This window comes from Crocodylus porosus, unplaced genomic scaffold (assembly GCF_001723895.1).
Source record: "Crocodylus porosus isolate Cpor-Errol unplaced genomic scaffold, CroPor_comp1, whole genome shotgun sequence".
Taxonomy (NCBI): domain Eukaryota; kingdom Metazoa; phylum Chordata; order Crocodylia; family Crocodylidae; genus Crocodylus; species Crocodylus porosus.
This window is the reverse complement of record NW_017728915.1, coordinates 16380920-16397321: the sequence shown is the minus strand read 5'-3', so window position 1 is coordinate 16397321 and position 16402 is coordinate 16380920. Positions and strand designations below refer to the sequence as shown.

The following is a 16402-nucleotide window of genomic DNA, read 5'->3' as shown; positions in this document are numbered from 1 at the left end:
AACTTCCAAGGGAAGTGGTGCTGGCTCCTACCCTGGGGGTCTTTAAGAAGAGGCTTGATGCCTACCTGGCTAGAGTCATTTGAGTCCAGTTTTTCTTCCGCCCAGGCGAGGGGTCGGTCTTGAAGATCTACAAGGTCCCTTCCAACCCTACTTCTATGATACTATGATTCTATGATTTATTGTATAGCTTATCAATCTTCCTTACTACCTCAGTCTAGGGTCTTCTGCAGGGGCATACTGATTCCCTACAGGACCCAGATGTTTTGACCATGTGCTTAAGAATAATCTTGGTTAAGGGGCTGCCTTCAGGTATCCACATACTCCCTGTAGCTTCCCCTACCCTGGCTAGATACATCTTGTCAGAGCTTCCCTGCTTCTGCCAGCTCTCTACTCCAGCTTAGTCACTTGCTGGCCTCAGTCACCTGACCTCTGGATAATTAGTTTGATCTAGAAGGTAACTGATAGATCACAGCTGATGCTGGGTGCAATTCTCCTTAAAGAACCAGCCATTCTATCACAAAGCCATACAGCCATATTTCCTCTGCAGTTCCAGACAAAGCATCATCCCTCCTCACCCCTTACACTACACACTGCTGTGCAGTGTAACAAAATGAAATGCTAACTAGTTAGATTCTTACCTTTTTGAGAATACTGATATCGCTCATAGTGATCTTCATTCCCTGTTGAATAATCATACTGTTGCCCAAGTAGTTCTTCAAAACTAAGAAGAAAATATGTTTTGAATGTATTTTTTCCCCAATTAAAGACAGCAGGCCAGTTCATGCACATTCCCCACAAAAGCTTAGAGGAAAAGAGGTTTTGAATAGTTGTACTACAAATTATCTGTAGTTGTCACAACTGTCAAGTGTCAGTTAATCCAGGGTTCTTAGTCCTTCCATAAATCTTAAACTTACTTCTAATTTTAAATGATTTTAGAAACCAACATTAGCTTCACCAGAACTAAATTCACATGTAACATTTTTTTCCTGTCAGCTGGTATGTTTGATAAGTGTCTTCAGCTACCCAAAAGCACCAAAGAAATTTACACAAACATTTTAATTACCAGTGATAAATGTAATATGTAACATATAATATTATCTGACTTCAAGTTTTGTCTAAGATTACATTTGGCATTGGAAACTTCCCTCCGCTAAAGCCAAATTATACATTTATACAAAAGGAAAAAAGATTTGAAAAAAAAAAAAACCCGCCCTCATTTTCATGCACCCACCTTCCTTCCCCAAGTGTGCCACAATTACCCTAAGCTCTGTCATTAAAACCTGTGGATTCTTTTGTGCAGACAGGGGGTGTTCAAGTAGGGTCTGTACCTATGCCAGATATGGTTGTGTTGGAGACTCTAAAATTATTTGTAAGCCTCAGTTACCCAGTATTTCACCAGATATGTCCAGGGATGTTCAGAAAGGATGTCTTACTCCTCCATTCAGCAGGCAATAAGCTGATGCTACAGGAATCATAATCATAAAGCTGCTGCTACTCACCCAGACTCAATTAATTTTCTTCCAGCTTTTCCTAGGCACTAGCAGCTACTCACTGCTGTGGATTCCTGTTCCTTCAAGTCCCAGAACCAATCCACTCTCCCTCTTCAAACTCATTGTCACATAAGTTCCCTGAATTTCACACACCAACTACCTATTCCTCCATTTCTCTTACACAGACAAAAAACTGTTATATCAGGCCCCACCCAGACATTATACTTAAGATGCGATTAAACCCAGCCATATGTTCATGCAATTAATTGTGCAACAAAACACAAAACCAGCCATAAAATTATTACACAAGAGTTGTGTAGTAATTTTGTGTCTGCTTTCCTTTGTGCCTTGAATGTGCAACAGGGTGGACCATACCACGACTCAAATGCATCCCAGTCCAGTCCCTGCTGGCTGCTAATCAGCTAGCTCTGGGATGGCACCAGGGCCCATTTGAGCCCTGGTGCAGTCCCAATGCTGCTACCAGTTAGCTGATCCTTGGCTGACAGGGACTGCATTAGGGCTCATAAATCAGGGTGCCAATCAGGTGGACTGCCAGCTGGCAGGGACTACACCAGTCCTGAACCTGCCAGTGATCAGCTGATGAACAGCAGCATCAGCAGCCACACTGATGCTGTCAACCATCAGTCGATTGTCAGCTGGCAGGGATGGTACCATGGCCAGTTCAAGCCTCAGAAACACCCAGCTGCTCCTCATCTAGCCAATGATCATCTGGCTGCAGGGGTCAAACTGGCCCAGTGGGTTTTTGGAGCCAGGGCACCTTTTACCAGCAAACAGGGAGCCTAAGATCATGATTGTAAGTTCCCCCTGTACTACAGCAAAATCGGGTGTGATTGGGGTCTGGTTTCTGATCCCAAAATTGCATGTCCTGGCATGCATGTGCACCATGGAAGGAGGTGTAACTGCTGGGATTGTGGATCAGATCCCATGATGCTCTTAACTGAACATCTGTCTAAAGCCTCAGCTTTCAGCATAGGGAAGAGAAAGCTCGCACCAACCACAAGCTAAGAAATATAAAATATGCATTTTATGTTTAACTAAAACATACTAAGTACATTAAAAACATTTATTACAATTCCTACCTCAGACAGCTTACATGATATGGTAAGGAGATACAAGAAAGAGACAGCAAGATCTCTATGCTTAGACAAATTTAAAATCTTACTAGCAAGTACAAGAATCATTCCATTTGATTGCAATGCAGTTATCTCAGGAAGAGGTCGACACTGCACTTCAGTGCACTGGATGATTGTGGTTTATAATATGAAACTACCCAGAATGGGAAAGTTTCTTGTTACAGAATTTCTTATTGACACTCCAGGATGCTGTTTTGAAAGCAACACAGAAGTAGGGTTATGTTTTGTTGCTTTTAAATGGGCAAGATAAAAAACTACCACACTTGAAGAGGCCAGGAAAAGTCAACTCTCCACATAAAAGAACAGCTTGCATATCTCCATTTTACCAACCTCAGTTGGGAAGCAAGTTCTTTTTTTTAAACTCTACAGCTTTGTGGCATAAGATCTAGGAGATCAGAAATTTTTGGATGCATATGAGCTTGTTCCATGAGATCCATTGCCTATATTTAATGAAATCTCATTTGCCTTAGCACTGTTGAGCAAAAATTATGTTCATTGTTGTTCATCCATGTGACTAAACAAGGAGAAGTATTTATCTTAAAGTCAGTTTTCCTAAATGTCAGCCTTTCAGCTCAATATTTAAAAAGGGCAGCTTACCACATCTTCAGTTTTCTTTACCCTTATTATGTTTTGGATTTAAAAAATGAATCAGCTATTGTGTGTGATACTGCTTTGGTTATTTTTGCATTCTTTTGCATTCCTCATCCTGAAAAAACATTATGTTCGTCAGTGTCACTTTCTATTTAAGCCTGCAAACACTGACGTTCATGCTTAAGTTAACTGAGTACTCTGTACAAGTTGAACCAGATGCAGTACTTTGTTCAGATAGTCAGTCTTATATTTAAAGTTTAATTTTGGGTGACCAGAAAATCAATCAGAAGTTACAAAGCCAAGTTATTTTGCAATTTAAATCACTCTAACCTTTAATCCAACTTGAAGGCAAACACATTATCAATGTATTTGGCATTAAATTATAGCCGTCAAACTGTTCAGCTTTAGTATATTTTTACATTACTTGTGTAGCAGTTCAATTTTTAAAATAAAAATATTTCAATGTGACATTCTGATTAAGTTTACACTTTGTTTTCATGACAGCCCTACAGGGACAGCAATCATATAATCTTATTCCAACATACTTCTATAGAATATGAATACATATATATCTTTCAAATTAATAACATGTAATAGTATTCACAATTCTAGTTCAATTTACCTGAACAAGCTTTCTTACATGTTTAAAATTATCAAATAGGGTGCTGTCAACATAAAAACAAAAATCACTTACTATTACTGGCAAAAACTGAAAATTAGATTACAGTGTTTCTCCCCAGGTTACTTTGCTTTTGTGTTTTATTTTACATAGTCAGTTTCACTGTTTGCACTGGATAATCAATTTCTCCTATCTAAAAGAGTATCACAGCAACAGATGAAAAGTCATTTAAAGGTTGGAAAGTGGGATTACAGAACTACCAAAAAACCTGCAGGATGACCTTGGGGAAATAAAGTACCCAGAAAAAAAGGTTACGTATCTAAAGTATTTTTGGCTTTTCCAAGTGTGTTGACTATATATGCCACTGATAGCAGGCAAGCATCCTATGCCTTCCAGTCCAGATTTCATTAACCAGCAATGACCAGTGGGTGGCTATGCCTCTATTCTGTCATGTCCCTGTGCATCTAACTGAAGGCAGAAAAACAAAGCAACCTGAATGTTTCTCAGTTCCTTTGCTAACCAGTCACAGCATAGGTGTCCAATGCATTTGGGAGAAACACAGCTACTGTAAGGTAAAGATACACTTCTCTGAGGGCTTCTGCAATTGTATTCCACCCAAACAATGAACTAATGTTATAAAGTGGGTGGAAGACTACTAACTCTAAGCCCCCCTCTACACGTGCAGGTAAAGGCACAATCAGATCCGATGCACGATCCACACAATTGCACCACAGGGCATGACTGTCGGATAATGCATTGGATAGTGTTGCACCTTATTGCTAATGCTGGGGAAGCCTCAGCAAGAAGCAGACTCGCATGACTTGGAGCCCCTTTGCTGAAAGGGCTCCCAGCCACAAGGACCACGTGCAAGCAGGACCTGGTGGGACTTCCTGTCCCTGCTGCCCATGTGGCACATCTGGGACCAAAAGTCCCACACTCCTATGTGGTACAGCCAGGACCAGAAGTCCTGTTAGCTGCAGGATTCTCCATCCCTGCAGCTGCAGGATCCACAGCTGAGAGATCTCAATGGCTCAAAGATTGCAGTGGCTGAGATCTCACATGCCTCTATATGCAAAGTAAAGCTGGACAGAAACCAGCTATAATGTTTTTACACAATTTCAAGCAATAACTTTATATCTGGTTGGACCTTTTAAAGTGAGAGTGTTAATTTGTGCAGTCAGTCTAAATGTATCAAGCAACTAACAAGGTAATTGTGCAACAGGTATGTGTAGAGCGGGCCTAAGACATTTCAGTCAAAATAAGAATTATACGTACGTTTCTACAATGAAGTTCAATACCAGTATACAACAAATAGCTGTCCCTGAATGTTTTTACTATAGACACACTGCTCAAAAGAGTCTACTGTGGACACCTGAGCCCTACTGAAATGGGATAAGACTTTTTTCTAGCGAGTTTACCGGTCAATTTATGAAATAAATCTAATGCAGCCAGTAATGTAATTAGACAAATCTGAGACAAAATGTGCTAACCTTTTAATATTTCTGCATAAACAAATACTCTAAGGAGACACCCTCAACAGCCTAGTCCTATCTAAATAGAATGGCAGTGCTGTATTAACATCTGAAGTGTGGAGCTTCACACTTCAGTGCAAGAATATGACTCAGAGAAGAAATCACTTGAATGAGATGGAAGTTGTGATATTTTAAGATACTTGAGAAAAAATTCTTAAAAAGTTACCCTGCCCTTACAGAAGATAGGATTAGACCTGCCTTAAGGACCTGCATTTCTTTCATACTGTTGGGAGGGGGGAAAACTGAGCATCCTTGAAATGGAGGGCGATTGGCTGACTTGTCTTCCAAGTAGACCCTTCTGTAAAAGACATCAACACAACAAGTAGAAAAATCATAGCCAGCCCCACGTTCTATAATAATAGTAGACACTATATGAAATCTGAAAACAGAACCTCTAAAAAGATATCATTGGTAGGGATTGGTCCACTCAGTAAAACTTTTCAGTGTGGCAAAACAGAATGGAGTTTTTTGCACTATTAGTAAGGGGTATTTGGACTTCTGATTAAGATCTTCTCTGCCAGCAGCCATCAAGCATCCATACGGTAAGACTTCTGGGGAGCATGGCACCCTCTTAAGATACCAGGTCTGGTTGAAGATGCAGCAAGAATGGATCTCAGTCAAAAGATTCAAGTACCAAAACTGTCCTGACAAAGATGGTGACGGCAGTGTCTAGACAAGACACCTACCTGAGTTTTCCAATTCACTTCAGAATTAGAGGAAGTGGAGAAGCTGTGTACGTGAAGGTAGGATAGCAAGAAATCAGGAACATATTTGAAACAAAGTCTGTTCTATACCTAGTCTGCAATGAAACCTGCACTGTTCATTTTTGCAAACAGATATGCATGGAGGTTTGACCCCGATAGTCAACCAGCTATTTACCCATTCATTCACTATTGCTTTTAAATTGCCTGCTCTCATAATTGGCCAGAACATCTTGTAGATCTAGTATGGGGAAAACAACTAGAATTCATGTCATAATTGTTCACAGATGCACAGCACCTTGATATGGAGGGGTGAATCTTGTTCCTTCCTGTATAAAACTCTGCTGTGCCATCCATCAATATCTGACTAGACGACTCTCTCAGAATTAGAAGGAATGGCTATGAAAGCAAAACAATTTTTTTTTTCACTCCACAATGTTCATGTACTGCCAGACTTCTTGATGTTCATAATGCAGATGGAGTTGTTCATACCCAACCTGGACTGCTGGAGGGATGGATTTTGGTAGCAACAGACAAACTACCTTTCCTTGCAAACATTCACAGGATCCTTCCTGACAGAACTATCACTTTTTTCTCTAGCTGATGTATGTTGGATTAATATATTACCTTCAACCAACAATGGCACAAAACAAAGGTGAACTTTAGCATGCTGAGTTATACAGATGGACAAAGTCATGTGACTAAAGTATCTGAAACCAGCGCTCAGTAAAATTTGAAGACGCATTTGAAGTTGACCAATTACTTTACTGTGTCATGAAACATTCCTGAGAAAAGTAAGCCCTTGCTGTACTTAAATGCCAAAACTGTTCCTAAGAACTGTATTCTCTGAATAGGGATTAAAACAGATTTTCTCTCATTCACCCCAGCTCTTGGAAGGTTTGGAAAACAAACAAACAAACAGGCTGCTGAACAAAAGTCTGAGGGACCTCGATGTTTGCAGTCTATGATGGAATGAAACATCATAGGGATCTGTGAGATGAACATCTGAAGTGGTCTGAACCTTGCAGACGATGCTTGGTGTCAACACTGCCTATTTGTACACTGGTCCTAAAGAACTGATGCCTGTCTGTGCAACTGTAAAGGATCTGGGAGACTTTCATTAATTGAGACTGTCATGAAATGCAAGATGAGCAGGAGCTTACGTAATCTCTCTTGTACAACCCTAATCAGTCTCTAGGTTCTGAGGAAGGACACATTAATCCTTTTTTAAAAACTGAGTGCCTCTCAACTATGTGCCCCTCTGTCTCATATACCAAGGCATTACACCTCCGGACCATTTTAAAGATCTGTGTTATGGGGAAAAGAAAATTTGCCAGAAGAGCTATGGTGACTGTAGTACATGATATTTTCATGGCTCTAGCTGATCTAGGTCCACCAGCAGACCTTCATACTGTAGAAAAGGGTTTAAACTTTGGAGGCTGCTTTGCCATTGCACTGCAATGGCCAACCTCTCAAGAAAGTGACAGAATCCCCAAGCTAGAGAACAAGTAGAAAACATTACCTTAATCACTAAACTATAAAACTATCTTGCATACAATATCTACAAACAAATAAGAAGGTTGTTCAGTGCTCTGAACAGATGCCAGATCTCCATTTGAAGCATACTTGGTTGGTTAGAATGACCTGAAGGGCAAGTGCAGTCATCCAGTACTTGGATGAAGACATGAAGAAACATGCAGCCCCAATGCACCCTGCTGTTTAAAAGTCTGCAGTGGGTGTACACATCATTAGTGGAATATATGTTTTAATACACATCACACACAAACATTCCCTCAAGTAACTACTTTTAACTTGTAAATTGGCAAGATTTTCCTGAAGTAAAACAAAAGTGATTGCCATTTTAGTAAATGATTTTAAAGCCATTTGGAGTTGAAAACTAAAAAAAACTTGCTTCTAACGTTTTAGCTCCAGAGACTCTACAGTTAGGACTGCACTTGAGTAGGGAACATTTAAAAATGTTAACTTCAAATAAAAAATGATTTTGAGAGGTGACATTCTGTTTTGTAAAACTGAAAGAGATTACAGATTTTAAGGGTATGGGAAATGCTGGGCACTATTACTACTAATCTCTCATTTGATTAGTTGCAAGGTGCTAAGAAATTCAGCCACCTCTAAACATTTTTAAGTTGTCAAAATGAACTGGATAAAATAATAGAATTCTAACAGTGAAGAGGAGGAAGCGTCGGGCTGTTTCCTAGTATAACTGAACATAGTACAAAACCATGGCATTTGCATACAAAAAACAGACCACACTGAATTTACTGTGTCCCTCAGCGAGTCCTCAGGGTTGCCGCCCTGTTCCAGGAGGTTTGCCTCTTAACCAGAAGCAATATAGCCATATATGCAGGCTTTTATTCAGGCCAGTAATTTCAGACACTGCACTAATTAGTCCAAAAGAGACACAAAGTAGATGTGGCTACGTATTTTCAGTTTTCATGCAGCATGTTAGGTGCAGTGTGCTTAAGGGTACCACTCTCAGGCACAGTTAAGTTTGCTATGTAGACACAGCCATGGGGCTTAAGCAAAATCTATAACACCATTAAAGTTCTTGGAGTAGACTGCTAATAGCCAGTCAAGACTCAGACTGGTATTACAGTTCATTAGCATGGTACCTTCAATAGACAGCTTTCTCCTACAGAATTAATTCTCTGAAAGCTTACAGTCTAGAGTTTTGTGGATTTCACAATGCAAACCCTACCAGTTATACCACTGGGTACTTATACAGCTAACTGTGTTACACTAGGTACATTAGAACTAAAAAGTGCACAAGAGCACTACATAAAGTGAACAGATTAATAGAGTTTCATTCTTACAGTCTTTAAAAGCTTTTGGTACTAAATACATTGGAAGTTCACAAAACTTTTAGATAATTTTATAAATGACTAGCCAATTGCCCGTGACAGGGGAGGGGATGGGGCCGGGATGGAGTGCTGCCACCTAACACCCCATGCTGCCGCTGTTCTGCCTCTTGCCCTGCTCTCTGCCCAGTCCTCGGCTCAGCTTTGGAATCATGGCAGTGCTCCCCTATGCTTGGAGCACTCCGATTGGCTGTTTCCGTTGGACTTATGGCGTGACAGACTTCGTTCGGCTTTTATAATGTTAGAATTATTGTACTGAAAGCATCTTACCTATTAAGATCTTCAAAGTCCTTTGAATAACCATCTGGAGGAGAATAAACACTCTTCTGGTATGGTTTGTAAGGATTCATACTAAAAGATGCAAGAAACATAAGATTAGGTAAAGGCTACCAAGTGAACCTTTACTTGGCTGCCATCAAAAAGTCTTGTTTTACACATTGATAGTCTAACATGATTACAACTTGGAAAAACCATCATATTTGGTTTTAATTGCAGAATACAGTTATAGGTGCTGTTTTATGTAACAGCTGCAAATATTAAAGTTGAAGAAAAAAAGCTTAATTTTTTTCTCATTGAGCTTTAAGCTAAAAAAAATCTGCCACATTCCTTTGCTTATCTTAGATAACTGTTTTGTGATATACTATGAAGTAGTTACACTTTATCCACAGTCAGTTTCTTCTGACAGTCCATTAAAAAAAAAAAAAAGACTAAAACAACTACTGATAACATATCAATTATTGTGAAAGCTGCAACCCCTGACAGATGTTTTCCTAAAGCTTTTGATGATCCACCACTTCCCCTTGAACCTATACAAACAACCAAACTTAGAACTTGAAGCTCATACACCTAAGCACGTGTGAATTCCTGGATGCAAAAAAAAGTCATGTTAAGACTTCACTGACTTCCCCTCAAAAGATAAGTATACCTGCTTAAATAAATGTAAATTAAGCACGGTATTTCAAATGCAATAGTTCATCATTTTTATCCCAGTTTATTTCCTTATATATCATGAGCTGTCTAATGCTAGCTAATAGGGCTGTGCAAAGCTTCGGTCTCCGATTCAATTCAGTGGAGACTGGCCCAATTCAGCGGCCGAATCTCCAAATCGAACCAGAGGACTCTTGAATCTCTCCAAATCAAATTGGAACCCTCCCATTTGATTCAGAGAGACTCAGTGTTTCAGACAAACACAGCTTAAATGTTTTTTCTACGTATCCCTAAGTAGCAGGTGGCTTGTGAATGCTGTGATGCTGGGGCACATGGAGTGTCCCACAGAAGCATAGGGGGTCCCCAGCACGCTCAGCAGCAGACCAAGAAGTGGACCAGAAGCACTTCTGGGTCTGCCAGGGAGCGCCCTGGGGGCCCCCCCCACAGCTGATCACTAAGCCAGGGAGGCGTGGGACCCCCCCACCCCAGCATGCTCCATGAAAGACCTGGAAGTGGACCAGAAGCATTTCCAGTCCACTTCCAGGTTCGCTGCCAAACACATGGAGGGTCCCCCCATGCTCCTGTGGGACACTCCATCCACCCCAGCATCACAGGGTTCACCAGCCACACCTGGTACCTCGAGGTATGTAGAAAAAACATTTAAAGCTGTGTCTATGTCTGAATCACTGATTCTGAGAATTGGCATCAAATCTTCAGATTCAGATTCTGCCAAATTGGACAGTGATCTGAATCAACGAATCAAATTACTGTCCCTGATTCTGTCCAAATCTGAATCGAATAAGGACTACTTCGCACACCCCTACTAGCTAATCTAAAGCTCTTTTCACATACAGGTCATAGCTGAGAGTCCCACTTCACTTTTTAATACTTCTATTACAATGGGTGGCAAGTGTTTCTCCATGGAGATTTGGATCCAACCGCACTATACATTACATTAACAATGAAACAAGGTCCTTGCACCAAAAGAACTTACTACTGAAAACAAGCAACATACACAGGGTGGTAATGAGAAAGAAAATATCTATTGACACAAACATACACATTCTATTGCACTAGATTTGCCTTCAAGATGAATACTGAGTTTAGTTTATGTATTCCAGTTGGAAGAATTACGTTTTCCTCAACAGGCAAGGAAAATTACTAGAAGCCTTAATAGAATGCATCTCTAGCTTCTATAAAGCACTTAACTTCCACCCCTAAGAGAAGAGCAAGACAGAATTTCTGAGACAGGAAGGATCAGAATTATTATCTGAAACAGATTCACACTGAGGTGGCCACAGAAGAGTACTGTTAAGAAACATTAGACATCGGTGGACCAAGTGTCAAGGATGATTTTTCTTTTTTTAAAATGAGTATTTATACTTGACAATTCTTTGTCTCAAGTAGACAGCGTACAATAGGAAGGCTAGAGGATAAAATGAATAAGCAAATGGCTCAGTGTAAACACTGAAAGAAGCTGCTGTGAATGGGATCCAAAACTGAATAGGATGATACCTAAAACGTTATTTGAGAGACCAGAAGAAATTCAATGTGTACTGAGAATCCAAGAGGCAATTAGAAGAAAAGCAAAAATTAAAGCATCAGATCTTTACAGGAAAGAAGAAATTTTGAAAAAATTAAGACATATGACTTCAATTGAAATAAATACAGTAGCATGTTTAAAATTAAATTTGGCTGTCTCTCAAAATTACAAATCATCAACACTTGCAAGATGGTACTGTTAGTTGAAAAACTGCTTCGGACTTCCTTATCCAGGAATTCACTATATGGCCTGGATGCACCATGAATGCATGGCTACAGGCCATGCACCTTGACTAGCCTGGGCCAATTTATCACAGACCAAATGGTGCCAGCAGCAGATGGTACAAATTAGCAGGTGTGCAAGCACAGAAGTGCTAATTTCTAGGGAGTTGGCAGCTATAAGACTGATAGAAACCCTACAATATTACTCTGTTGCACTTCATAGCCAATGCTGGTATTGGCTGCTGCTACTGCTGAGGTAGAAAAAAAGACAAGGATAACAGTGCATATGAATCATGGTCCTAATATCTGTCCCCAAGTTCTTCAGCCAAAAATAAGAGATGCTTCCACACTTAAAAGATTAGTTTAAAATCTTAATTTCTCTAATAATAGTTTGAGTTTTTTATGAATCCAATTTTTTTTGATACAATATGGTATTGGTCTGGAAGCTGAAGTGGATAATTCTAAATAAAACATTGTTCTCCTAAATAAAGACCTTGTTGTTTTTTTTTTAATTCTACCTATTACCAAAAAAATTAAATTTAGAGGAAGCCTGTATAAACTGAATTTAGAGGAAGCCTGTGTGACCTTAAAATTTGGGATTTCTTCAAAACAGTCATACTAAAAAGTTCATTAGAAGTATTAATGACCTCTCAAAATTCAAAGAAATCAGACCAATAAAAAAAATGCTGCAGTCACTATTAGCATTATAAACAAAATATGAAAACTTGGGAAGGGCATGAAGATGGAGACTGGAAAGAAGCTTCTTGGGAATGGAACAAGTGGGAGTAGAAACTGGGGAAAGAAGCCAAACACATACTGCAACTTGACCGATCAAGAACTCAACCAAACTTGTATTAAGGGAACATTAAGAAAAAAATGAACAAGAACTGTAATACAGCTCTCTCTAACATTTTCTAGAAGAGTTTTATTTGGTGTCATAAAAATAAGATACTGAGAAGAGCAAACAAGTTAACACTTACAAATAGAATGCACAGTAGTGTCTTTACATACAAAGCCAGATGAAGGAAAAACAGACTGTTCCAGACTCAACAAACCTGTTACAGATTACTTACTCCAGAAGGTGTGGACTCCATCCGGGTCTACACCTGGACCCAAAAATCAAAAGAGCTTGGGTTAAATGATGTTGAAGACAAATAGTAAAATAGCAGTTTAGTCACTAGTATATTAGAAAATGTGCAACTTTCTTCATCTGCTCAGATTTTAGATAACTTGCTTTTAAATTATCACTAAATGGTTTAAAGAATGATTGATAAGATAAAGAAAAAAAACGAAGTTAAGCTAAGTATGTAGAAGTGCATATATGCAAAATCTACTTGCCTCAATCCTAGGGGGGGAAAAAAGAGCAAGGAAAGAGGAGCTAGCTGTTCTGAGCCTTTCCAGGTAGGGCAGAACATAAATCTAAATAATAAATAGAATACACAGATGGACTGAAAAATTAAAAAAAAAAAAAAATCAAACACTGATCACTGTTTTTTTCATTTTTCATGCCATGAATTATACCCTTACATTTCACTGATTGGGCAAACTGTCTTTAATTCTCCACTTAGAAGTGTAGTTTAGTATTACATAACTCAAGAAATGGACACAAAGGAATTTATATATGTGTATACAATCCACAGAGATGACCCAAGTAGCTGCACTGTTGATATCTGACTAAAGATCTGCCATTTAAGTATAAATGAAGGGTAGTTGATAAACCTGTTACATCCTAGACGGAATTCAATGGATTTTATTTCAAATCATATTTTTTGTAATATAATTTGGTATTCAGTTGTCTAGAATAACTATTCTCCCAAACAGGAAACCTGGATCTTTTTACCAAAAATGTCCGTAGCTATATGTATATTAAAAAACTTTTCAGGGAAATGAGAACTTGGAAAGAAATAAAAGGTGTAGTTTCTTGATAAACTTAACACTTTATAGACTCATTTAGTATTACAATTTGAGTAGAAAGTAACCTCATGTTACTAAATTAACTTTAGTTCTTTTAGATGCTTTATCCTCAACTTGGGATGAAATAGTTGCTGTTGTAAACAGATGGATTTATTAAAAAAGCTGGACTACCTGCAACAGTCCATAAATACTAGTCAGTCACGTCTTGAAACATTAACATTCCACCTATGAAATGATATCCTGCATCGAGAGGCTGGTTTATATAGGAGAAAAAGCAATTTTAAGATCGGAAAAACAAAAACATGAACAGGCAGTAGTTTAAGAGCATCAGATTATGCTTGAAGTAGAAATATGAGATAGAGAAACAGATACTAAAGTTCCTGAACCTCAAGGGAGATTTCCCCTTGCATCCCATACTAAAGAAGAGATACATGACATATCATTCTATACTGATAATGAACATTTCTTCAGATCCTCAGTTTTGGATAATCAGTTTAGATAATTATGTAACAATCCAAATCAACTCTAAACCTTTCTGCGTAGGCTGTTAGGCTTAAGGTGCCACAGGTGCATGGAAAAGGGACAGCTAGGAGCAGACCAATAGATCCATTAATTCTAAGAAACAAATTCTTCAGACCACAATGGTAGTGTTAGAACAGCTGTTTCACCTTCCTTCATTTACTTTGTTTTTTCCTCAAACTTGAAAAAGAATATACTGCTTGTCTATTTCAGCCAAGCAGTTCAACCAATTAAAGGTCTCACCTACAAAACTCTCTCTTCTCGCACTGTTTCATTTGCCTCTTTATGTAAATACATTGAGTCTCCAAATGACCAGAGCTTGAAGAAAATTATCAGTATCTAACTGCAAGAGTAACCCTATTAGCCAGAGGAAGACACAAGAGTTATGTGGGGACTCCCTACATGAGTGAATGCTAGGAAGAATAACTTGGTGTAAATTTCCTCCTGGTGATGAATATAGAGCTTCATTTTTCAGAAGAGTATCTGACTTCCTGGTATGTGAAAATGTTAAAGCTCCACCAGCTTTCAGGTACAAAGGTAAGGAAGAGAGGAAATGTCCCTATTATTTAATCTTTCCCCAGATTTCAATTGTGTGAAACAATTTTAATGTTGATATATGTTGTTGTTGTCTTTCCTAAGAACCAACAAAGCAAAGTCAATATTCTCAAGTATTTCACTGCTGCTGACAGGGTTCTAAATAATATCAATGGAAGCAACTATTCTTCTAATTTTCACACCACTGCCAGGCTAACCTATGATATATTGGAGTTATCTGCAGACTCAGGAAAGACCGCTGCAATATTGTTCAGTGGGTCATGTTCACAACATTGCTGGTTTGTTTAAAAAGGAAAGGAAAAAAAGAAGGAAGATGGATGGATTTCAATTCATACTCAGAAAAACTTTCCTACTTGTGAACAAGCACACAGGGTGTCTATATGCATGTTCTGGGGGTGCTTTAGTTACAGTGGCTCTGAGAGCTGCTGTAATTAAAGCACACACAGCCTCACATGTATTCAGCATCCCGTGCATCAAAATGGTGGTGGGGACAGTTTAACTAAAGTTTGTTTGATAAGCTTTAAAGCATTCCCACCACCATTTTGAAACATGGGGATGCTGAATACAGGTGACATAGAGGCTGCTGAAGCATGCCAGTTAGCATGCTGGAGCACAGCTGGAGCTCGAGCACAGCCAGAGCACAGGCGGCAGCTGCTGAGCATGCTAATTAGCATACGTTGGAGCAGAGGTCTGTCACGTGTATAGGTGCCCATAGATTTTTAAACTTCGGTGCTTTTGGTGAGTGATAATGGCTCCAGCTGCTCTGTTACTGTGTGAACCTCAGTAAGTTTGTTCAACAGGTATTGCATATAGTCCGGATTTCCATTTTATTCTGCAAAGCTCTCTCTTTATTGCATATCACACTCTAGACCATATACTGTATCTACTTGGATCCAAGATGAGGTTCCCCACACCACAAGAAGCATGGAGAAAAAAGCCCATCATCTTAGACTTGCATATAAACCCAGGGAGGGGGTGGTAGAGCTTGCTGCTATAGCTCTAACTCTGGCCCTGAGCCCAGTTTGGGGCCAGAGTCAGACCCACAGCAGTCACTTGTCCTCCCTCCCCCTGCCTCAGTTGCCCTCTACAGCTTCTGCCCACCCCTCTGCTCCATGCCGTACCACTTTACTGTCAGGCACAGCCTGGCTCCGGCTCAGGCTGGATTCCCTCCTGAGCACAGAGCACATGGAACTCCATCCCCTACCCAGCCAGTCAGCAGGGCCAGTGCTGCTGCGTGGCCAGCAGTGGCTACATTTCAACATGCTGTGCTCCAGAGAGGGAACAGAGTCCGAGCAGTGTCTGACAGTAAGCAGGGTGGAGGCAGAGGTCAAAGGGGCCATCTGACCTCCCCCATTGCTTCTTTCCCTGCTGTAGCAGGGGGTGGGGAGGAGGGTGAACTGAAAACCACCCTCTGATAGCATTTTCCAGGTTCAGAATCCAACTAACAAATGTATAAATTTTCCATACATAGAACCTAATTACGGGGGAGTAGTCTTAAATTCAGTCATTTTAGATTAGAAAAAGCATGATATATTGAACAGTTAGCGATCTTGTAGGCTTTTCCCTCCCCTAACCTTCTTTGCTATACATACAGATAAGAGAGAAATACAGAGAAGCCAAAACCTTTGAAGACATTGGCTAGTGTTAGCCATGGTAATGCCCTTTTAAGGAAACTATAAATATAGAAGTGAGCTATAATTTTTTTCTTCATAATGCTTAGAAGTGAGGCTTCTGAAGGAATCAATGCTTAATATAGC

At 39.6% G+C, this 16402-nt stretch overlaps 1 protein-coding gene across 1 annotated transcript in view; it reads right to left on the bottom strand.

The window, feature by feature from the left end:
- LOC109310540 (nuclear receptor coactivator 5-like) overlaps window positions 1-16402 on the bottom strand; it is a 43913-nt gene that overhangs the window by 19662 nt on the left and 7849 nt on the right. Inside the window, exons 3-5 of the mRNA XM_019535751.1 lie at window positions 12731-12763; window positions 9237-9317; window positions 639-721 (exon numbers count right to left, since the gene is read on the bottom strand). Coding sequence (XP_019391296.1) covers window positions 639-721; window positions 9237-9317; window positions 12731-12763 — 197 coding nt within the window. The remainder of the gene's footprint in view (window positions 1-638; window positions 722-9236; window positions 9318-12730; window positions 12764-16402) is intronic.